Source organism: Molossus molossus, unplaced genomic scaffold (assembly GCF_014108415.1).
Source record: "Molossus molossus isolate mMolMol1 unplaced genomic scaffold, mMolMol1.p scaffold_m16_p_13, whole genome shotgun sequence".
NCBI lineage: Eukaryota > Metazoa > Chordata > Mammalia > Chiroptera > Molossidae > Molossus > Molossus molossus.
In genome coordinates, this window is record NW_023425348.1 from 31440084 (window position 1) to 31457007 (window position 16924).

Sequence of the window (16924 nt, forward strand, 5' to 3'; positions counted from 1 at the left end):
TGTCTAGAAATGAATTTGAGTAGAGAAAACATTTTTAAGCTAAATTTTACCTTATGCTGTTTTGTTAATTTACTATTAGTAACCTTAAATGAATAGTTAGCCAGAAAATTCTCTAGCAAATTGGGTTTATTTGGGAACAACAAAGAACTGCAATTTAGGACATGTGGTCTAATGGTGAATCACATGCAAGTCCAAAGAACAAAGGACAGAAACTTCCTTTTATGAAGGAAAGGAGGAGTTCCAAGGGGTTGCTGTAAACAAAGAGTCTATTGGAGGACACTGGGATGTCCCAGTGTAGCGGTTTTTCATTGGCTGAGTTGTAACCGTCTCTCATTTGTTGAATGGTTGCTGAGCAAGAAGATCCTACTTCTTCCTACTGGAATAGTTAAGTAGAAAAACATCTTCCTCTTGGAGATGGAAAGTATGTTTCTTCCTGTTAGGGTAATTAATTATGTGTATGAGTGAGAGCTCCTCCTACAGGCCCTCACAACTCAAATTTAAATGAAGTTTCTGTTTATAAATCACATTACGTTTTCCTGCCAATTCCCTTCTTTTTGTCCAATTAATTGTATTTGACACTTACATTTTTCTTATATTTTCACTGGATAGTTCCCTTAAGGGTTCCCTTGAAATAAAACAAAGTAGTTTCTCATGTGCTGATTCCCACTAAAAAGTGTGTACATACTTCATCTTTGGCAAAGATAATAGTTTCTACTAATTAAGTGTCTAAAAGGTTCCTTCATAAACTTTGAAAATATTATATGGTTTAATTTTTACTATATTCCTATGAGATATGTATTATTAACTCTATACTATATAAAAAATAATGTGACTGCAAGAGATTAAATAAAGTCGCATTGCTAGTTAGTGACACAGGTGAAATGCTGCCTGGCTGAAAGGCCTGTCTGTGGTTAGCTATTCTGCACGCTCGCTCTCAACTCAGCACTCATCGATGTTCAGAGAAATTCTTACTGGTTTTGGACACACTTGTTGTTGGGGTCAAACAACAAAAGAGAGTTACCATTTAGAAAGAACTTGACTAAGACTATAGAAAGTTATTTTCAAGAGAAATGTGTAATTGGATGTTTTGGATCGTCTACACTATTAAGCTCTTCAAATACTGTGGAGAGTCAGAAGTCAAATTAAATTTCCCTGCTAGAAGGCTGTGACAGTGTAAGGAAAAAGCAAATCTATAAAATATGTAATGATCACAAATTCGGTAGTTGGAACTTCAGCTCATATTTTCAAATGGAGATTAAGCTTTTAAAACTGAAAATAAGAAAAATGAGTATTAAGTATAAAAGATAAGGTGCAGAAGCACTATAGTAATTTTCACAATTTCAGTCAAGGCCAAGCCAAGTTTTGATTACCGATTTAATTAGAAACCGAAAGGTTGGAGTTTTAATTACTTATGGTGCTTCAGCATTTTTACACTTGACATTTATTTTCCTCCACAAGGACATGATAATTTGGTGGGTTTTTCTAGGAAGTTGTGATTGTTGCCTGCTACTGCACCTGCATTCTCCTAGGGCAGAGCCAGCAGGTTCATGTTTGCTGACAAGACTGAGGGGTGTCAGAGGTAATTGTGTATTACTAGACCATGGTTTTTGCAATCCTAGATAGGCTGGTTTGAAGGCCTGGATACCCCACTTAGTATACTATATCCCTGGACAAGATGATTAACATATTTACCTTTGGTTTACTTCTTTATAAAATGTGGGTAATAATAGTGACTTCCCAATAGAGTTACTGTAGATAGGAAGTAAAAAGATACAATCAAGTGCTCATCATGGTGCCTGACGTATAGTAAGTTCTCAGGTTAGAAGTTGTTATCCATGGTCTCATCCACATTTCACCTTTCAAAATGTGTTAACACCTCCCATTGTTGTTATCACTCCCCAGGTCACCTTTGCTGTTGTGTTTTCTATTTTTATTTGTTATGGTGGTTGTTTCAAATAATGAGTTCAGAACCAGGACAGGATTAAACTGAATTTTTTTGCCCCATTCTGCAGCATGAAGTAACTGAATGAACTCTGGCCACAGACTGGTTTAGAAACAGTCATTTGGGGACTGACGATTTATTTTCCACTTGTGGTTTACTAGCCGTTAGGATGAATGATGGACCTTTATTGGCTGAAAACCTGGGTAAAATTTTACATGTTGTTCTTCAACTATGTAGTGGATCTCTATGTGTTTTCCAACTATGCTCTGCAATTGCCAAGTTTGGATTTTCTACCAAAACAAATCTATTAAAATATTCTGTCATCTAATATAGATGTGTAAATCAGATATGATTTTAAAATTCCCAAACTTAAAAAGGTATGAAACCAGTCTGGCTGGTGTGGCTCAGTAATTGAGTGTCGACCCATGCACCAAAAGGTCACCGGTTTGATTCCTGGTCAGGGAACATGCCCAGGTTGTGGGCCCCATCCCCAGTGGGGGCATGCAGGAGGCGGCCAATCAATGTTCTCTCTCATCAATGTTTCTGTCTCTCTCTCCCTCTCACTTCCTCTCTCTCTGAAATCGAAGGAAAAAAAAATTTTTTAAAAAGTATGGAACTTACTGCTTACTGCAAAATGTAGCTTCCTTAGTATTTAATTGAGGTAGACATTAATTATGCTCATTAATATTTTTCATGGATTCTCAATGAAAGAAAGAATGCACAATTTTTTATGCTAGTAATTGATTGAAGTTTACATAAGTATTTCTATAGCCTTTCCTTATTATTTTAATTCAGAAGTACACATGTGCCTTCCTAACATCTCTATTCTAAGTAGTGTGATTCATTACTTTTAAGCTTGGATAACCTGATTTCACATATTTTTCCATGAGTCAGAAGCAAGTTTAGCTGTTAGTTTGTTATTGTCTGTACTTTAACATAGCATGCCTTCACTTGCCATTATTTTTCTGCTTTTTGTTTTTAATCTCTCAACCAGTCATTTTGGTAATAGTTTTTCCAGTTTTCAATGAAAACCAGACAATAATGGCCATGAATGCTTAAAGATTGAAAAAAAATTGTTATTATTTATTTAATTTCATGTATTTAAATGTAAGCAAGAAATCTGCATTAGTGGTTTGGATCTTGGGTCTTGCTTTCATCTATCTAATTCTTAAAAATTGCTTTTCTCTAAGGTTTCACAAATATTTTGCTTAGACAGCTTAGAAACTCAGCTGTGATAAATGACAGATCAGCAAGGCAATAAAGTGTCTTAACTATAGACCATGCACAGTGGTGGAAATTGCCACAGAAGGTCACTAATGCTCATGAAATGTAACAGGACATCTGAATTCTCTGGAAGTTAAACATCATCTAATTGCTCTAGTTTGGCTCTTTTCCAGGGGAAAAAGAAAATATTTCTTCACTGCATAATGAGAGCCTACATAATGAATATGAACTTCAATTGGTCAATGTATTAAGATCGAACCTGCTGTTTAATATTAAATTTGATTTATTCAATTGGTATTTTTGGATGTTTCCTTTTAACTGGGTGTCAAAGAGAAAATGATCAATAAAAGTCTTGACTTACATCTCCTTCCAGCCTCTCCCCCATTTTTTACATCTTCACTTCCTTTTCTCTCATTTTTTCTTAAATCCAACATTTGCCCTCAGCACTATACTAAAACATTTCTAAGGTCAACATGACCATGTTATTGCTAAGTCTAATGGCCATTTCCCAGACCTGTGTTTTTTTTCCTGATTTTCTGACAAACATTCTTGCTGTTCCTTGTCTTTCCCATAACCTTTAAATATCAGAACACCCCAGTGTCCATTCCTTGGAACCCCTTTTCTCTCTAGCTAAACTCATTTCTCTGGTGATCCTATTCAGTCTTATTAATGTATCTATGTGCTATCATCTCCCAAATTTATATTTCCAGCTCAGCTCGCAATTCTAAAATTCAAAGTCATGTAGCCAATTATCTATCAGAAACTTCCACTTGGATGTCTAAAGAAAATTTTAAGTTAACATGTCTAAATTGAACTCTTAATCTTCAGCCTTCTGAACCTATTCCACCCATAGTTTTCTCCCTCTTCAGTTAGTGTCAACTCCATTGTCTAAGTTGCTCAGGCTGAAAACCTGGACATCAAACTTGACTTTTATCCTTTTAAAGAAAAATAGAGTCAACAATCTGTCCACAGATTTTCTTGGCTCTACCTTCAAACTATGTCCACAATTTTTATAGCACCCACCCTGGCTGCCATCTGGATAGCCTTCTGATTACTCTCTCTCTGTCTGCCCTTACTCACCTATCAGTTGATCTTAAGAAGCAGCCAGGATGATTATTTTAAGATGTGAATCAGATCATGTATTTTCTCTGTTTAAAAACTTGGTAGTTTTCACCCTTAGTAATACTTGACATATCTTGACTTGCATCTGTTTGAATGTGTTTGTGTACATGAATGGAAGAAGGGGTGACAGAGGTCAGTGTGGCTGGAATATGCGAAGAAAAAAAGGATTGTGTGAAATAATGTCAGGGAAGTCCTGAAGAGTCAGATTATGTGGGGTGTATAGGACACTGACAGGGCTCTGGCCTTTCCTCTGAGTGAGGAGGGGGCAGTAGGAGGGTTCTGGGTAGGGGAAGGGCACGCCTGACTTAATTTGTAGCAGGATCACTCTGCTACTATGTTAATATTAGATGAAGAGAAGCATGGAGACCAGTTAGGGGTCTGTGTGTAGTTGTCATACAGTTTTGAGGTATGATGATGGGTTGGCCCAGAGTAGAGCCTGTGAGAAGTGTCAGATTAACATATTTTAAAGTTAGAGTTAACAGGATTTCTTCATAGACTGGGTATGGAAGGTGAAAGAAATAGAAGAGTCAAGTTTATCATCAGAAACTTTTGGTCTTAGCAATTGGAGGCGCATTAACTGAGACAGGGAAGGCTGTGGGGAGAGCATGTTCTGATGAGAATATTTGGAGCTTAGTTTTGGACAGATGAATTTGAGGGGGCATGTAGCGTGCCTTTAAAATATATTTGCTGAGCTGATGAATAGCATCTTGGCTTTACTTTGCACTGTGCTGGTTATTTCTGTATCGAGAGCCCTTTTTGTCTCACCTTTGCTTATCTTTGGGTTTGTGGAGCAGTAGTCGCCTGGCTTGTGCTTGAAATGACGTGAATCTGGGGGTCCAGTTATTCCATCTACAGACATGCATATGATGAGCCCAAACCCAGCCTCTTTCTTTGATCTCTGAGACCTAAGATTTCTCATTGTTGTGAGGAAAGGATGGGCTTGCTTCTTGAGGTGATACCCCTTTTAAAGGTAGACTAGTTAAGTGGGGAAATGAAGGGACAGGAAAATGTTTCTGTTGATCCATGTTGGTTTAGGTGAATTATTAGGGTGGAGCAAGGAGAGACAGAATATAAAGCTGGAAAGAATATGGAAGAATAGGGAATAAAGTTTGTGGGTGTTTTTCTGTGGGGGGAACACAAAACCTTAACCAATATGAGGTTGCTGTGATCAGACTCTTTCATTGGTAAGATTATTTGAAAGGACTTGAAAATTGATTGAATATTGGCAGAAAGGGAAATACCTGATATTACTCTGAGATTTGAGCCTCTGTTCTGATAAGGATTTATACGTCCCATGTCTAGACATAGGAGAACAAGAAGAACATAATTTGGGAAGTAAGATAACAGCAATTTTAGATATATTGCATTTAGAGTGAATTTCTGGCAGAAATATCTAACAAAAATAGTAAATGTGAAACTAGGTCTTTGAAAGAAAGAACTAATAATAAGTTCCTGACAATAATGATTAAAGAACATTATGTTCTGTGATCATTTTCTCTGGTTTAATAAATTTAAAAAGAAACACATTGTGGTTTTTAAATTTCTTTTCCATGTTGAGTAAATCCTTGTGCAATGACATCATTTGTACATTTAGTTCACAAATGTAAGATAATTACATAATATCTGTTTATATTTTTGTGGGACTATTATAAAATCATTAGTATTTTGAGCACATTAAAATCCCAAATACCATACTGAACAAATAATTTGAAGGAAATGTTTTTTTTTTTTTTTTTTTCTCCAGGTGAGCAAAGTAACATTTTCTAAGCTCTGTTGTAAAAAAAATGTGTCACTTTATTTTTTCTTTCCTTAAACTAGGTGTTGTGTATTCTGGTACTTACAATAGGGTTTACATGAGCCAAACTCCATTCTCTTCCTCTAGGTAACTTAAGTGAGACTAACGAAAGACTCAACAATATTTTAATGTTCACTTTTAAATTTAACATTTAAAATTATACTCATTTAAAAAGCTAATAATAAGTTTTTAAAAATAGAAATGTATGAAATGAGTTCTCATTTTCTGTCTTTAACTTAATTTTCTAGAAGTTATTATTGAGTAATAGAGTATTACATATTCTTTTCAACATATTTCTATGTAAAGAGAAAAAACACTAATATCTGTTTTTATTTTAATAATGTGAACTTAACGGCACATATTATCTTGCAACTTTTTAAACTGAAAAATTGGCATAAGCATATTTTTTTTATCAATGTAATAGGAGAAGTTTTCAAAACACTCTTAAAAAGATAGTAAGAAGACATTAAAGAATCACTACATTGTGCTTGAGACAACACTAGTGACTATGAACATTATTTAGGAAAAGTTTCTGAAATGTGATTCTAAGATCTTCAGTCATTGTTTCAAAGCACGCAGGCAGAAGCCATTCTGTGAGTTACTCTGTGCAGGCCCCCTTCAAATTTGAGACTATATGATTGGCCAAAGACTATCATAAAATCTGTCTTCTTAATTTTTAACTAATTTAAGAAAGTATCAGTAATTTCTAAAGGCATTAATTCAAAAGGTTTGAGAGAAACAATATTGTGTTTTATCTTTTCAAAAGCAGATCAGTCTTAAAAGCTATACTAATGCATTTAGCCAGCTCTTAGAAGAGGAAGCTTTATGGGCTTCTACAAGACCTGAGGAGATGTTAACTATTATATGTAATTATATTTTACAACGTCTATGCTGAAAGAAGAGAACAGGGATATAAATAATTGGCAAACATATATATTTTTCTTTAGAATATGGGATTTAGTCAAGCTCAATGCACACTCAGTCACAGAAAGAGAGCCTTTTTGTTCCCTATTCTATCTTGGCTCAGATCTATTCATAACCTAAGACACTGAGTGAAACATCATGCAACACAGGACAATCAGATTGGTAGCTTGGAACTCTGTTGGGATTCTTGCTTTCTGCAAACTACAACTTTTACTGCATAGAGACTCTGGCCAGCCTTAAGTAGTGTGAAGTAATAATGGTGGGTGGTTTTTACAGATCCCATCACTTTATTTGGAGATTTACTAATGACAAAACTGATTGATCTCAGAGTCAATAAAAATCAAAATGTAAATGAAATAATTAAATATTAGAATAATAATTATAAAGTAAATATTTTAATAGTATATATAATATTTAAATATTATTTTGTGCTATTTTGATTTATTTTAATTTGTATTACTGCAAGCAGTAATACTTCTATTAGAAACACTAATTGCAGAGTAGTAGTTTGGAAATCTATGTTGCATTAATTCTGAACTCTGAATATTTAGTAGACCATGTGCTTTTTAGTTTGTTTGTGATTTATCATGAACAGATGATTAATACCTAGTTTTTAATTTAGTGTTTTCACTGATTTCCAAGCTCCCTTTCTTCTTCATTGATGAGTCATTTACATGTCTCCATGGTATCTTCATCTTTTTTTATTTCCTCTCCTCATAACAGCCTATGCGATCTGTATTCATTGGTCACCACATTGAGCTCAAGGACCTTAGACTTGTTCTATAAAGGCCATTCTCTTTTATGGGGTCCCTCAGAATCACAGCCATTTTTTTGCATCTGTGCTTTAACTTCAGCCCATATTTGTCCTAATTCATATTGTTGTACACTGATTCTACTCATCTTCAACCAATATAGCCTTTTCTCCCACTACATTTGATTTCTCATGCAACCCTTACCTGTTTGCAGTATTTTTACTTTAGTGGGGAAGCGACCTTCATAGTTAAGAACTATGTCGTCAGACAGGCATGGATTCAAACTATGATCTTGGACAAGTTAATAGTTTAATTCTCAATTATTCAAGTGCCTTAACTATAAAAAACAACTCTCCAGGGTTATTGTGAGAATTTGGAAATGAAGCACTTAGAACTATCCTTGGCACATGGTACTCAGAGAACACTGGCAGATTACCCCTTATCTATAACCCTTAGGTTAGATGTGTTTTTAGAATTCAGAATTTTGTGAATTTTAAAAAGTATGCATATTCCTTATATTGTATAAGATCTCTAGCAAGGTGTGAGGTTAGGGAAATACTTCTGTGTGAATTTTTATACAGAAGTATTATTCTCCTGTCATTGCCCACCCATCAATTCTACTCAGATATTGCCTCCCCGAGTTATAAAAATACTATTTTTTCAGAACTTTTAAATTTTGGAATTGTGGATAAGGGATTAGAATTCTAGAAAATAAAAGGTGATTCTATATTTTCTTATTTTGAACTATAATATTCTCTCATTTTGACAATGTGGGAGTTTTCTAGATTTTCTAAACATGGGCCACTGATACTTTTTTATTTCTTCAGTGCCACAACTCACTCCCCTCCCAAGGTACCCCTGCCATCTCGCTCCAGATGTCTTCTGAGAATTAAAGGAAGGAAAGAAATAGAATACTTTCAGTATTACTTTTCTTATTGGATATGGAATATTGGATATGGAAATAGAATACTTTCAGTATTACTTTCCTTATTGGATATGGAATATTCAAGTCACATTGAACATTATATTTTTCTTTTTCCTGGAATTTATAGAATGTGAAGTATATAATACTATCTGGAGAGAAAAAGCCACTGAAATTATTAGTCTACATATCTGCCTTTATAGTTAAAAGCTGTGGCCTCTTAAATATCTTAACTCAAAAGATGTTTAAGCAGAATTTGTAGTTGCATATAATATACTAACAGTTTTAGACTGTATAATGTTGTTTTATATAAATACTTATGTGTTTTTAGAAAAAATTATATTGTCATAATGAATAGTTGACATTGCTTTTCTTCTTCCACTAATGAGGATCTACATAAATTTTTAGTCCATTGCTTTCTATCTTTCATTGATTTGGGGGATTTGCTATGAGAATAAAAGTTGTAATTCAGTCATACCTGGTAATACAAAATTATTATTCAGAATTGATTCTAGTATTTATTTTATTTTTTAGTGTCCTACTGAAACCAAAGCAACATTTGGGGTCCACCTTAAAATAGTCGGAGACTGGACAGGTATGTAGAACATAGAATTTTAAGATATGCACTTTGAAAATAATGGGTCATACTATAATTTGTGTTTAAATAGTGTAATTACCAGCATGTATAGAAATGTGTATATGTTCTCAAGCTGTTGTTTGTTTTCTTTCCTTGCTTGTACAGTTTGAATGTTTGTTTTCTTCTTATAAGATGCATTTTACAATTGCAATAGCTTGGATATTAGTAATTTTTTTTTTTCAAATCTTCACAGCAGCTTTACTTGTAATATCCAAAAATAGGAAACAGCCCAAATATCCACTAACAGCTCAATGGAATATGGTATATTCATACAATGGAATAATACCCAAAAATACAAATGAACAAACTACTGATATATGTAACAAGATACATTAATCTCAAAATAGTCATGATTAATGCAAAAAGCCAGGGTCTCCAATTTTCAGAAAGTATATTACATAAAATTCTGGAAAATGGGGTGATTTTTAATAATGTAGTATTCACTGTGTTTGCAAATCATAGGTCTTTGCCTACTTGGCAGATGTACTGGCAACGGTGGAAACACTGAACTATCTTTTTTTAAACAACGTGATTTTAAAATTACTGATTGGTTTTATTCTCAAAAGAGTTGGTTTGTTAAAACTACAGGGAATCAGAAAATGTAGTCTAGGGCTGTAAGAGAAGCTTCACAGAGAAGATAGAATTTGAGGCGAACCTTGAAAACCGAGGAAGTGGGGGAAGAATTAAATCATTTAAGTAAAATTCACAACATTGTTAAAAATTAGGGAAGATAATGATTAAACCATATTTAAGAAGGGTAAGTCAATCAGCCTAGCAGAAGCAAAGATTTTGTTCTAGGGAGTAGTATAGAAAAGCCATTTAAGTTTAGCTTGGTGAAGATCATGAATGCAGCTTTATTTGCAATAGCCAAAAACAGGAAACAGCCCAAATATCCACTAACATCTCAATGGATAAAAAACAATTGTGGCCCTGGCCAGTTTGGCTCAGCGGTTGGAGCATTGGCTTGCGGACTGGAGGGTCCTGGGTTTGGTTCCCGCTGGGGGCACATGCCTCGGTTGCAGTTTGTCCCCGGCCCTGGTTGGGGTCCTGTGGGTGGCACCACTCTATGTGTCTCTCTCATATCGATGATGTTTCTCTCTCTTTCTCTCTCACTTCCTCCCACTCTTCCTCAAGATAAATGTGAAAAAAGAAAATGTCCTCGGGTGAGGATTAAAAAACAAAAAAACAAAAACAATTGTGACCTAGACAAGATATTAGAATAAATTAGAAATGTAGTGAACCTTTAAAGAATTTGAAGCATTATATCAAAAATAGTATTACTAACTTGCTAGTTAGATCAGTTAGAATCAAGGGACAACATGGTACTGGAAGGCAGAGGAGAGTCAGTGGAGGAGGGGATGGAAACTGGGGAGTAGAACTGGATTTGTAAATAGGTTGAGAAGTTAACATTGAAAAGGAGGAACTAATTTTTGTAAAAATAGGAAATGACAAGATATTGTATAATAAGAAAAATTTCAGGAACAACAGTTGAAAGAGCTCATATTATACAGTCAAAAATGATAATATAAAATTATTTGTCTATAGAAAGGGCAGCCAGTTTAGAATTGGAGACTTGAAGAAAATGGAGAAATATACAACATAGGATATCATGGGAAAACAATGAAATTAATCAAAAGATCTTTGAGCAGTATTGACTTATTTGGAATAATGAAAAACCAGGCTTAGGGGGGAATCAGTGGGGGAAAAAGGAGAAACAGCTGTAACAAAAATTAATAAATAAAATAAATTTTAAAAAAAAGAAAAGAAAAACCAGGCTTAAATAGATATTTATACATGTGATAGCATTCAAAAGAGCTCATGGTGGTACAGTGTTAGAAAAACCTGGTATACTATGGAAGTAGTAGTTCTCATGACAATGACTTGATATAATTATAATTGTTTTGCACCCTTTGGCAAATAAAGAATGAGTGAAGTTCTTTTCTGGTTCAAATTTCAATATAGTATGATGGACTTCACTAATGAATGATAATTGATAGAATTCTACATCTGTAGGGAAACAAGCACAATGAAGATACAATTTAATTCATTAGTGTAAGCAGAAACTTCATGATGGTTTATTACTAATTATTGTTACTGAGTTTCTTCATAAAGTTATTTTCTATTGTTAGTAGCTCATTAAAATGAATTATTTCATTATTTATTTTAGTCTCTACTAGGAATAATAGTTTTAAATTTATCTTTTTATTTTATGTACTATGCCATTGAGAGAGAAACCTTTTATTCAGACTTCAGACCCAGTCAGATGCTTTTCAATGAATAGAAACCTTCTTCGTTGCTGACTTTAAATATTTGTTGATTTGGAAAAAATGTCAAGCATTCATGCAGAGAACCCCTAAATAATTAAGCCACTATCTGGCAGTTTAGTTCAAAAAATTGTTTAGCAGTCTTACAACAATGGAATTACAATTATGGAGGGGGAAATGGGAACATTACTCCTGGGATCAAGGATCACTGGTTTTTATTCTGAAAGAATTGTTTAAAACTCAATATTAAGATTAGTAATTATAGGAAATACCAAACAGGTGCTTAAGAATTTGAATGTCAGAATTTTACTTTTTATTTTTAAAAATATGTTTTATTAATTTTTGAGAGGGAGAGATAGAAACATCAATGTGAAAGAGAAACATTAATCGGCTGCCTCCTGCATGCTCCCTATTGGGGATCGAGCCCGCAACCTGGGAACGTGCCCTGACCAGGAATCCAATGGGGACCTCTCAGTCCATGGGACGATGCTCAATCCACTGAGCCACACCAGGTCGACCAGAGTGTTACTTTTTAAAAATGAGTTAGAGATATTTAACAGTGCCTTTTTCTTCCCTGAAATATGTTCTGCCTGGACAGGTGTAAGGAACAATTTAAGACCACCACATGCATGATTTTTCTAAGACTAGCCAACTACACCCAGCTGTAGAGCATCCTTGGAGCAAATGAAGCAGCTGTACAGCACAGTAGCAAAGTTTTGTATGTGTTGTTTAGCTGTTTATTTTCCCAAGGCCTATAGTTGCATCTCCTACATGTCTGAAAGACTTATTAAACTTTAGAAGACTCTTCAAACCTCTTAAACAATTCAGGTTTTTCTCTTGACATGATGATGGTAGAGGGAGTAGAGTGAATTACTTGAGCAGATTTCTCTTTGAATTGAATTCATATTTTGTTGCTCTTCTAGAATTGGTCATACTTTCCAATGTCAAATATATGGTCACAGATTGCCTCTGTGGCTTGACCTAAGTGTTCAAAATATCTTGTTACTTTCTTCATTAGATATCATTATTTTTAAATAATGTCTGAGATAATGTTACATGATTGATTATTTTAGTGGTCTACTTACTCTAGAGAGGTTTGAGTTGTACTACAAAAGCATTGTATACCTAATATCCACATGTAATTAATTTAAAAATGTTGTCATTGTTTCATTCAATAATTAGTGTATTGATAACTGGCTAAAAATGCAACAAAGGGTTCATAACATCTTTTTCTTGAATCTTGGGTATCAATTCCCATATTGTATGCTGGAAAATGTTGCTATAATCGGAGAAGACATGGTTAACTTAGGATTCAAGGTGGGCAAACAGGGCCATATAATATCATAGATTTGCCTTAATCACATACTACATTGATATTTATAGTACAAATAATCTTAGCTAGATCCTTAGGTAAAGAGTGGGCCAAAAAGAGGTGATAACTCTCTCTATATATTTGCTTCAATGTCACTCTATTAGCTGGGCATGTGTCATACTTCATGTAGATGATTGTTTATGAAAAGATTAAAACAGAGGAAGAAAAAATGGCGGCAGAGTGAATGAAGCTACACAGACCATCTCCCAGGACCAAACTGGATTCACAACGAAAATAAAGGCAAATCTTCAGGAAGGGGCAACCGAAACACACCTTGGAGGACCACATAACCAGGGACACCGACTCAATCCTGGTAGGCTTGCGAGGATGCGAGAGGGGGCCAGGAGCCCACGGTCCACAGCAGCCTGGGCAGGGACCAGGGGACTCAGCGGCAGGAAGTTGCTGCTAAGGCCTCTGCTGAGACCCCACCTGAGTCCTGCGAACTCTGCTGCCTGCTAAGCCCTTGGCTGGTGCCGCAAGGGCTGGGACGGACTGGTTCCGACCAGGGGACTTGGCGGGACGCTGCTACCCAGGCTGACTCCTGCGAACTCTGCGTGCTAAGCCCTCGGCTGGTGCCGCACAGACTCACGGGCACCAGGGGACTCTGCTGGAAGGTGCTGCCACCCCGGCAGTGTCGTGCTACTGCGGCTCAGTCCTGGGTCTTCGGCTGAGTGCAAAACCCTCTGCTGGTGCCACAGCGGTGGCCGCCCTTCCCTGGAAGCAGCGCTCTCGGGTTAAAAGTCCCAGACGGCGCCACGACGCAGAGTCTAGACAGAGGTTAAATAGGCAGCAGTCACTCACCTTGGGCTTCAGCAGAGGGAAAGAAGACTGGACTGTAACTGTGTGGGGACACTCGGGTTTTGGAGGGTGCTAAGAGCTTTTGCTGAGTGCAGCCACGCAGGACTGTGGTCATTTTACTCCTTCCCAGGGCCCTGGGGAGAGGTGAGGTGGAGGCCCCTCCCTCAGAGATTCAATCCCACCTGGTGGCCATTGAAATGCTAATTGAGGCCCATTAACAACCAGCAGCTGCCCCAACCTCTTACACTGAGCACCTGAGGGAGTTTTTCAGGCAACTCAGAAACCAAGGGTCTTTAGGTGACCTCTACTAATAGCCTCCAGGCAAAAAAAAAACAAACAAAAAAAAACTAGAGGATAACTACCATTCCCTGGGCATGCAACACTAACCAGAAAAGCTAAGACTTGAAGGTGGTGTTTAAAGTGGGTCCTCCCTAGCTCATCCAAACCCAGGAGAGGGAACCACAAACAGCAGAACACCAACACCCACAGGAAAAATTTGGCAGACTCCAAAGCCCACTGTGATAGCCAAAATGGTGAAACACAGAAACAAAAGCCAAATGAAAGAACAAGAGACCTCTACGGAAGATGAGATAAATGAGGTGCAGTTAGGCAAGTTAACAGAACTAGAATTTAGAGCCATGATCTTGAGGAAGCTCAACAGCATGTGTAAGGACATGAGCACCATGAGTAAAGACATAGAAATGTTGACAATCAACCAGTTGGAAATTAAAAACCAACAGGAAGAAATGAAGAATGACATATCAGAAATGAAAAACACATTGGAAGGTCTAAAAAGCAGAGTAGGGGAAGCTGAGGACCGGATCTGTGAATTAGAAGACAAGCTAGAAAAAATCAACCAATCAGAAAACCAAAAGGATAAAACGCTTAAAAAAGAGGAAGACAGCTTAAGAGAACTGTGGGACAACTGGAAACGGAATAATATTCACATCATAGGAGTCTCTGAAGAAGAAGAAAATAAGCAAGGGATAGAGAATATGTTCAAAGAAATAGTGACAGAAAACTAATTTGGTGAAGGAAGAAGGCATTCGAGTTCAAGAAGCACAGAGAGTCCCAAGTAAGAAGAACCCAAACAGGCCCACACCAAGACACATAGTAATCAAACTGCCAAAACATAAAGACAAAGAGAGAATCCTAAAAGCAGCAATAGATAAGCAACAGGTTACCTACAAAGGGAACCCCATAAGGCTCTCAGCTGACTTCTCACAAGAAACACTACAGGCCAGAAGGGAATGGCATGAAGCAATCAAGGTCATGGAAAACAAGGATCTGAATCCAAGACTACTCTACCCACAAGGCTATCATTCAAAATAGAAGGTCAAATACAGAGCTTCCCAGACAAAAAAAGGCTAAGGGAATACATTAGCACCAAACCAGCACTGCAAGAAATGTTAAAAGGACTGCTGTAATTACCAGGAGAAATGGGAAGGAAAATAGAACCACACTAAACAAAAAAGGCAATAAATAAGTACATATCAATAATCACCTTAAATGTAAATGGACTGAATGTTCCCATAAAAAGACACAGAGTAGCTGATAGGAGAAGAAACATGACTCATCTATATGTTGTTTACAAGAGACCCACCTCACAACAAAAGACTCACATAGATTAAAGTGAATGGATGGAAAAAAATCTTCCAAGCAAACCGAAAAGAAAAAAAAGCTGGGGTAGCTATACTCATATCTGATAAAATAGATTTCAGAATGAATCCCATAAATAGAGACAAAGAAGGCCACTACATAATATTGAAAGGATCTATCCAACAGGAAGATATAACCTTGATTAACATATATGTACCCAATATAGGAGCACCAAAATATGTTAAAAAAACTTCTGGAGGACTTCAAAGGAGAAATCGATAGCAATACAATCATAGCAGGGGACTTCAACACCCCGCTGACATCGGTGGATAGATCCTATAGACAAAAAATTAGCAAGGAAACAGAGACTCTAAATGAAACACTAGACCAAATGGATTTAATAGATATCTACAGAGAACTACACCCCAAAACTACAGAATTCACATTCTTCTCAAGTGCACATGGGACATTCTCAAAGATAGACCACATGTTAGGGCACAAACTAAGTCTCTACAAGTTCAAGAAGATTGAAATTATATCAAGCATCTTCTCAGATCACAATGGCATGAAACTAGAAATCAATTGCAAGAAGAACATGCAAAGACATTTGAACACATGGACGCTAAATAGCATGTTATTAAACAATGAATGAGTCACTGAGGAGATCAAGGAAGAAATCAAAAACTTCCTGGAAACCAATGAAAATGAACACACAACAACACAAAATCTATGGGATGCAGCGAAAGCAGTTCTGAGAGGGAAGTTCATAGCACTACAGGCCTACCTCAAAAAAGAAGAAAAATCTTTAATAGACTATCTAACCTCACAACTTAAAGAACTAGAGCGCAAACAAAAAGAAAACCCCAGAACAAGTAGAAGGAAGGAAATAGTAAAGATCAGAGCAGAAATAAATGACATAGAGACCAAAAAAACAATTCAAAGGATCAATGAAACAAAGAGCTGGTTTTTTGAAAAGATAAACAAGATTGATGGACCCTTAGCTAGACTCACCAAGAAACAAAGAGAGAAACCCAAATACACAGAATCAGAAATGAAAGAGGAGAGATAACCACTGACACCACAGAAATACAAAAGATTGTTAACAACTACTATGAACAATTATATGACAACAAATTCGATAATCTAAGCAAAATGGACAAATTTCTAGAAACGCATAGTCTCCCAAAACTAGATCAGGAAGAGATCGAAAACTTGAACAGACCAATAACAACAGAAGAAATTGAAGATGTAATCAAGACTCTCCCAGCAAACAAAAGCCCAGGCCCGCATGGTTTCACGGGGGAGTTTTGCTGAACATTCAAAGAAGAACTAATACCCATTCTCCTCAAAATATTTCAAAAAATTCAAGAAGAAGGAAGACTTCCAAAGTCGTTTTATGAAGCCAGCATAATTCTAATTCCAAAACCAGAAAAATACACAACAAAGAAAGAAAACTACAGGCCAATATCCCTGATGAACATAGATGCCAAAATCCTGAACAAAATACTAGCAAATCGGATCCAGCAATACATCAAAAAAATTATCCACCATGACCAAGTGGGATTCATCCCAG

General features: G+C 36.2%; 1 protein-coding gene across 3 annotated transcripts in view; it reads left to right on the top strand.

Moving 5' to 3' along the window:
• NOX4 (NADPH oxidase 4) overlaps nucleotides 1-16924 on the top strand; it is a 162606-nt gene that overhangs the window by 68941 nt on the left and 76741 nt on the right. For all 3 annotated transcript variants that reach the window (XM_036258165.1, XM_036258166.1, XM_036258167.1), the window contains exon 12: nucleotides 9216-9276. In XM_036258165.1, coding sequence (XP_036114058.1) covers nucleotides 9216-9276 — 61 coding nt within the window. The remainder of the gene's footprint in view (nucleotides 1-9215; nucleotides 9277-16924) is intronic.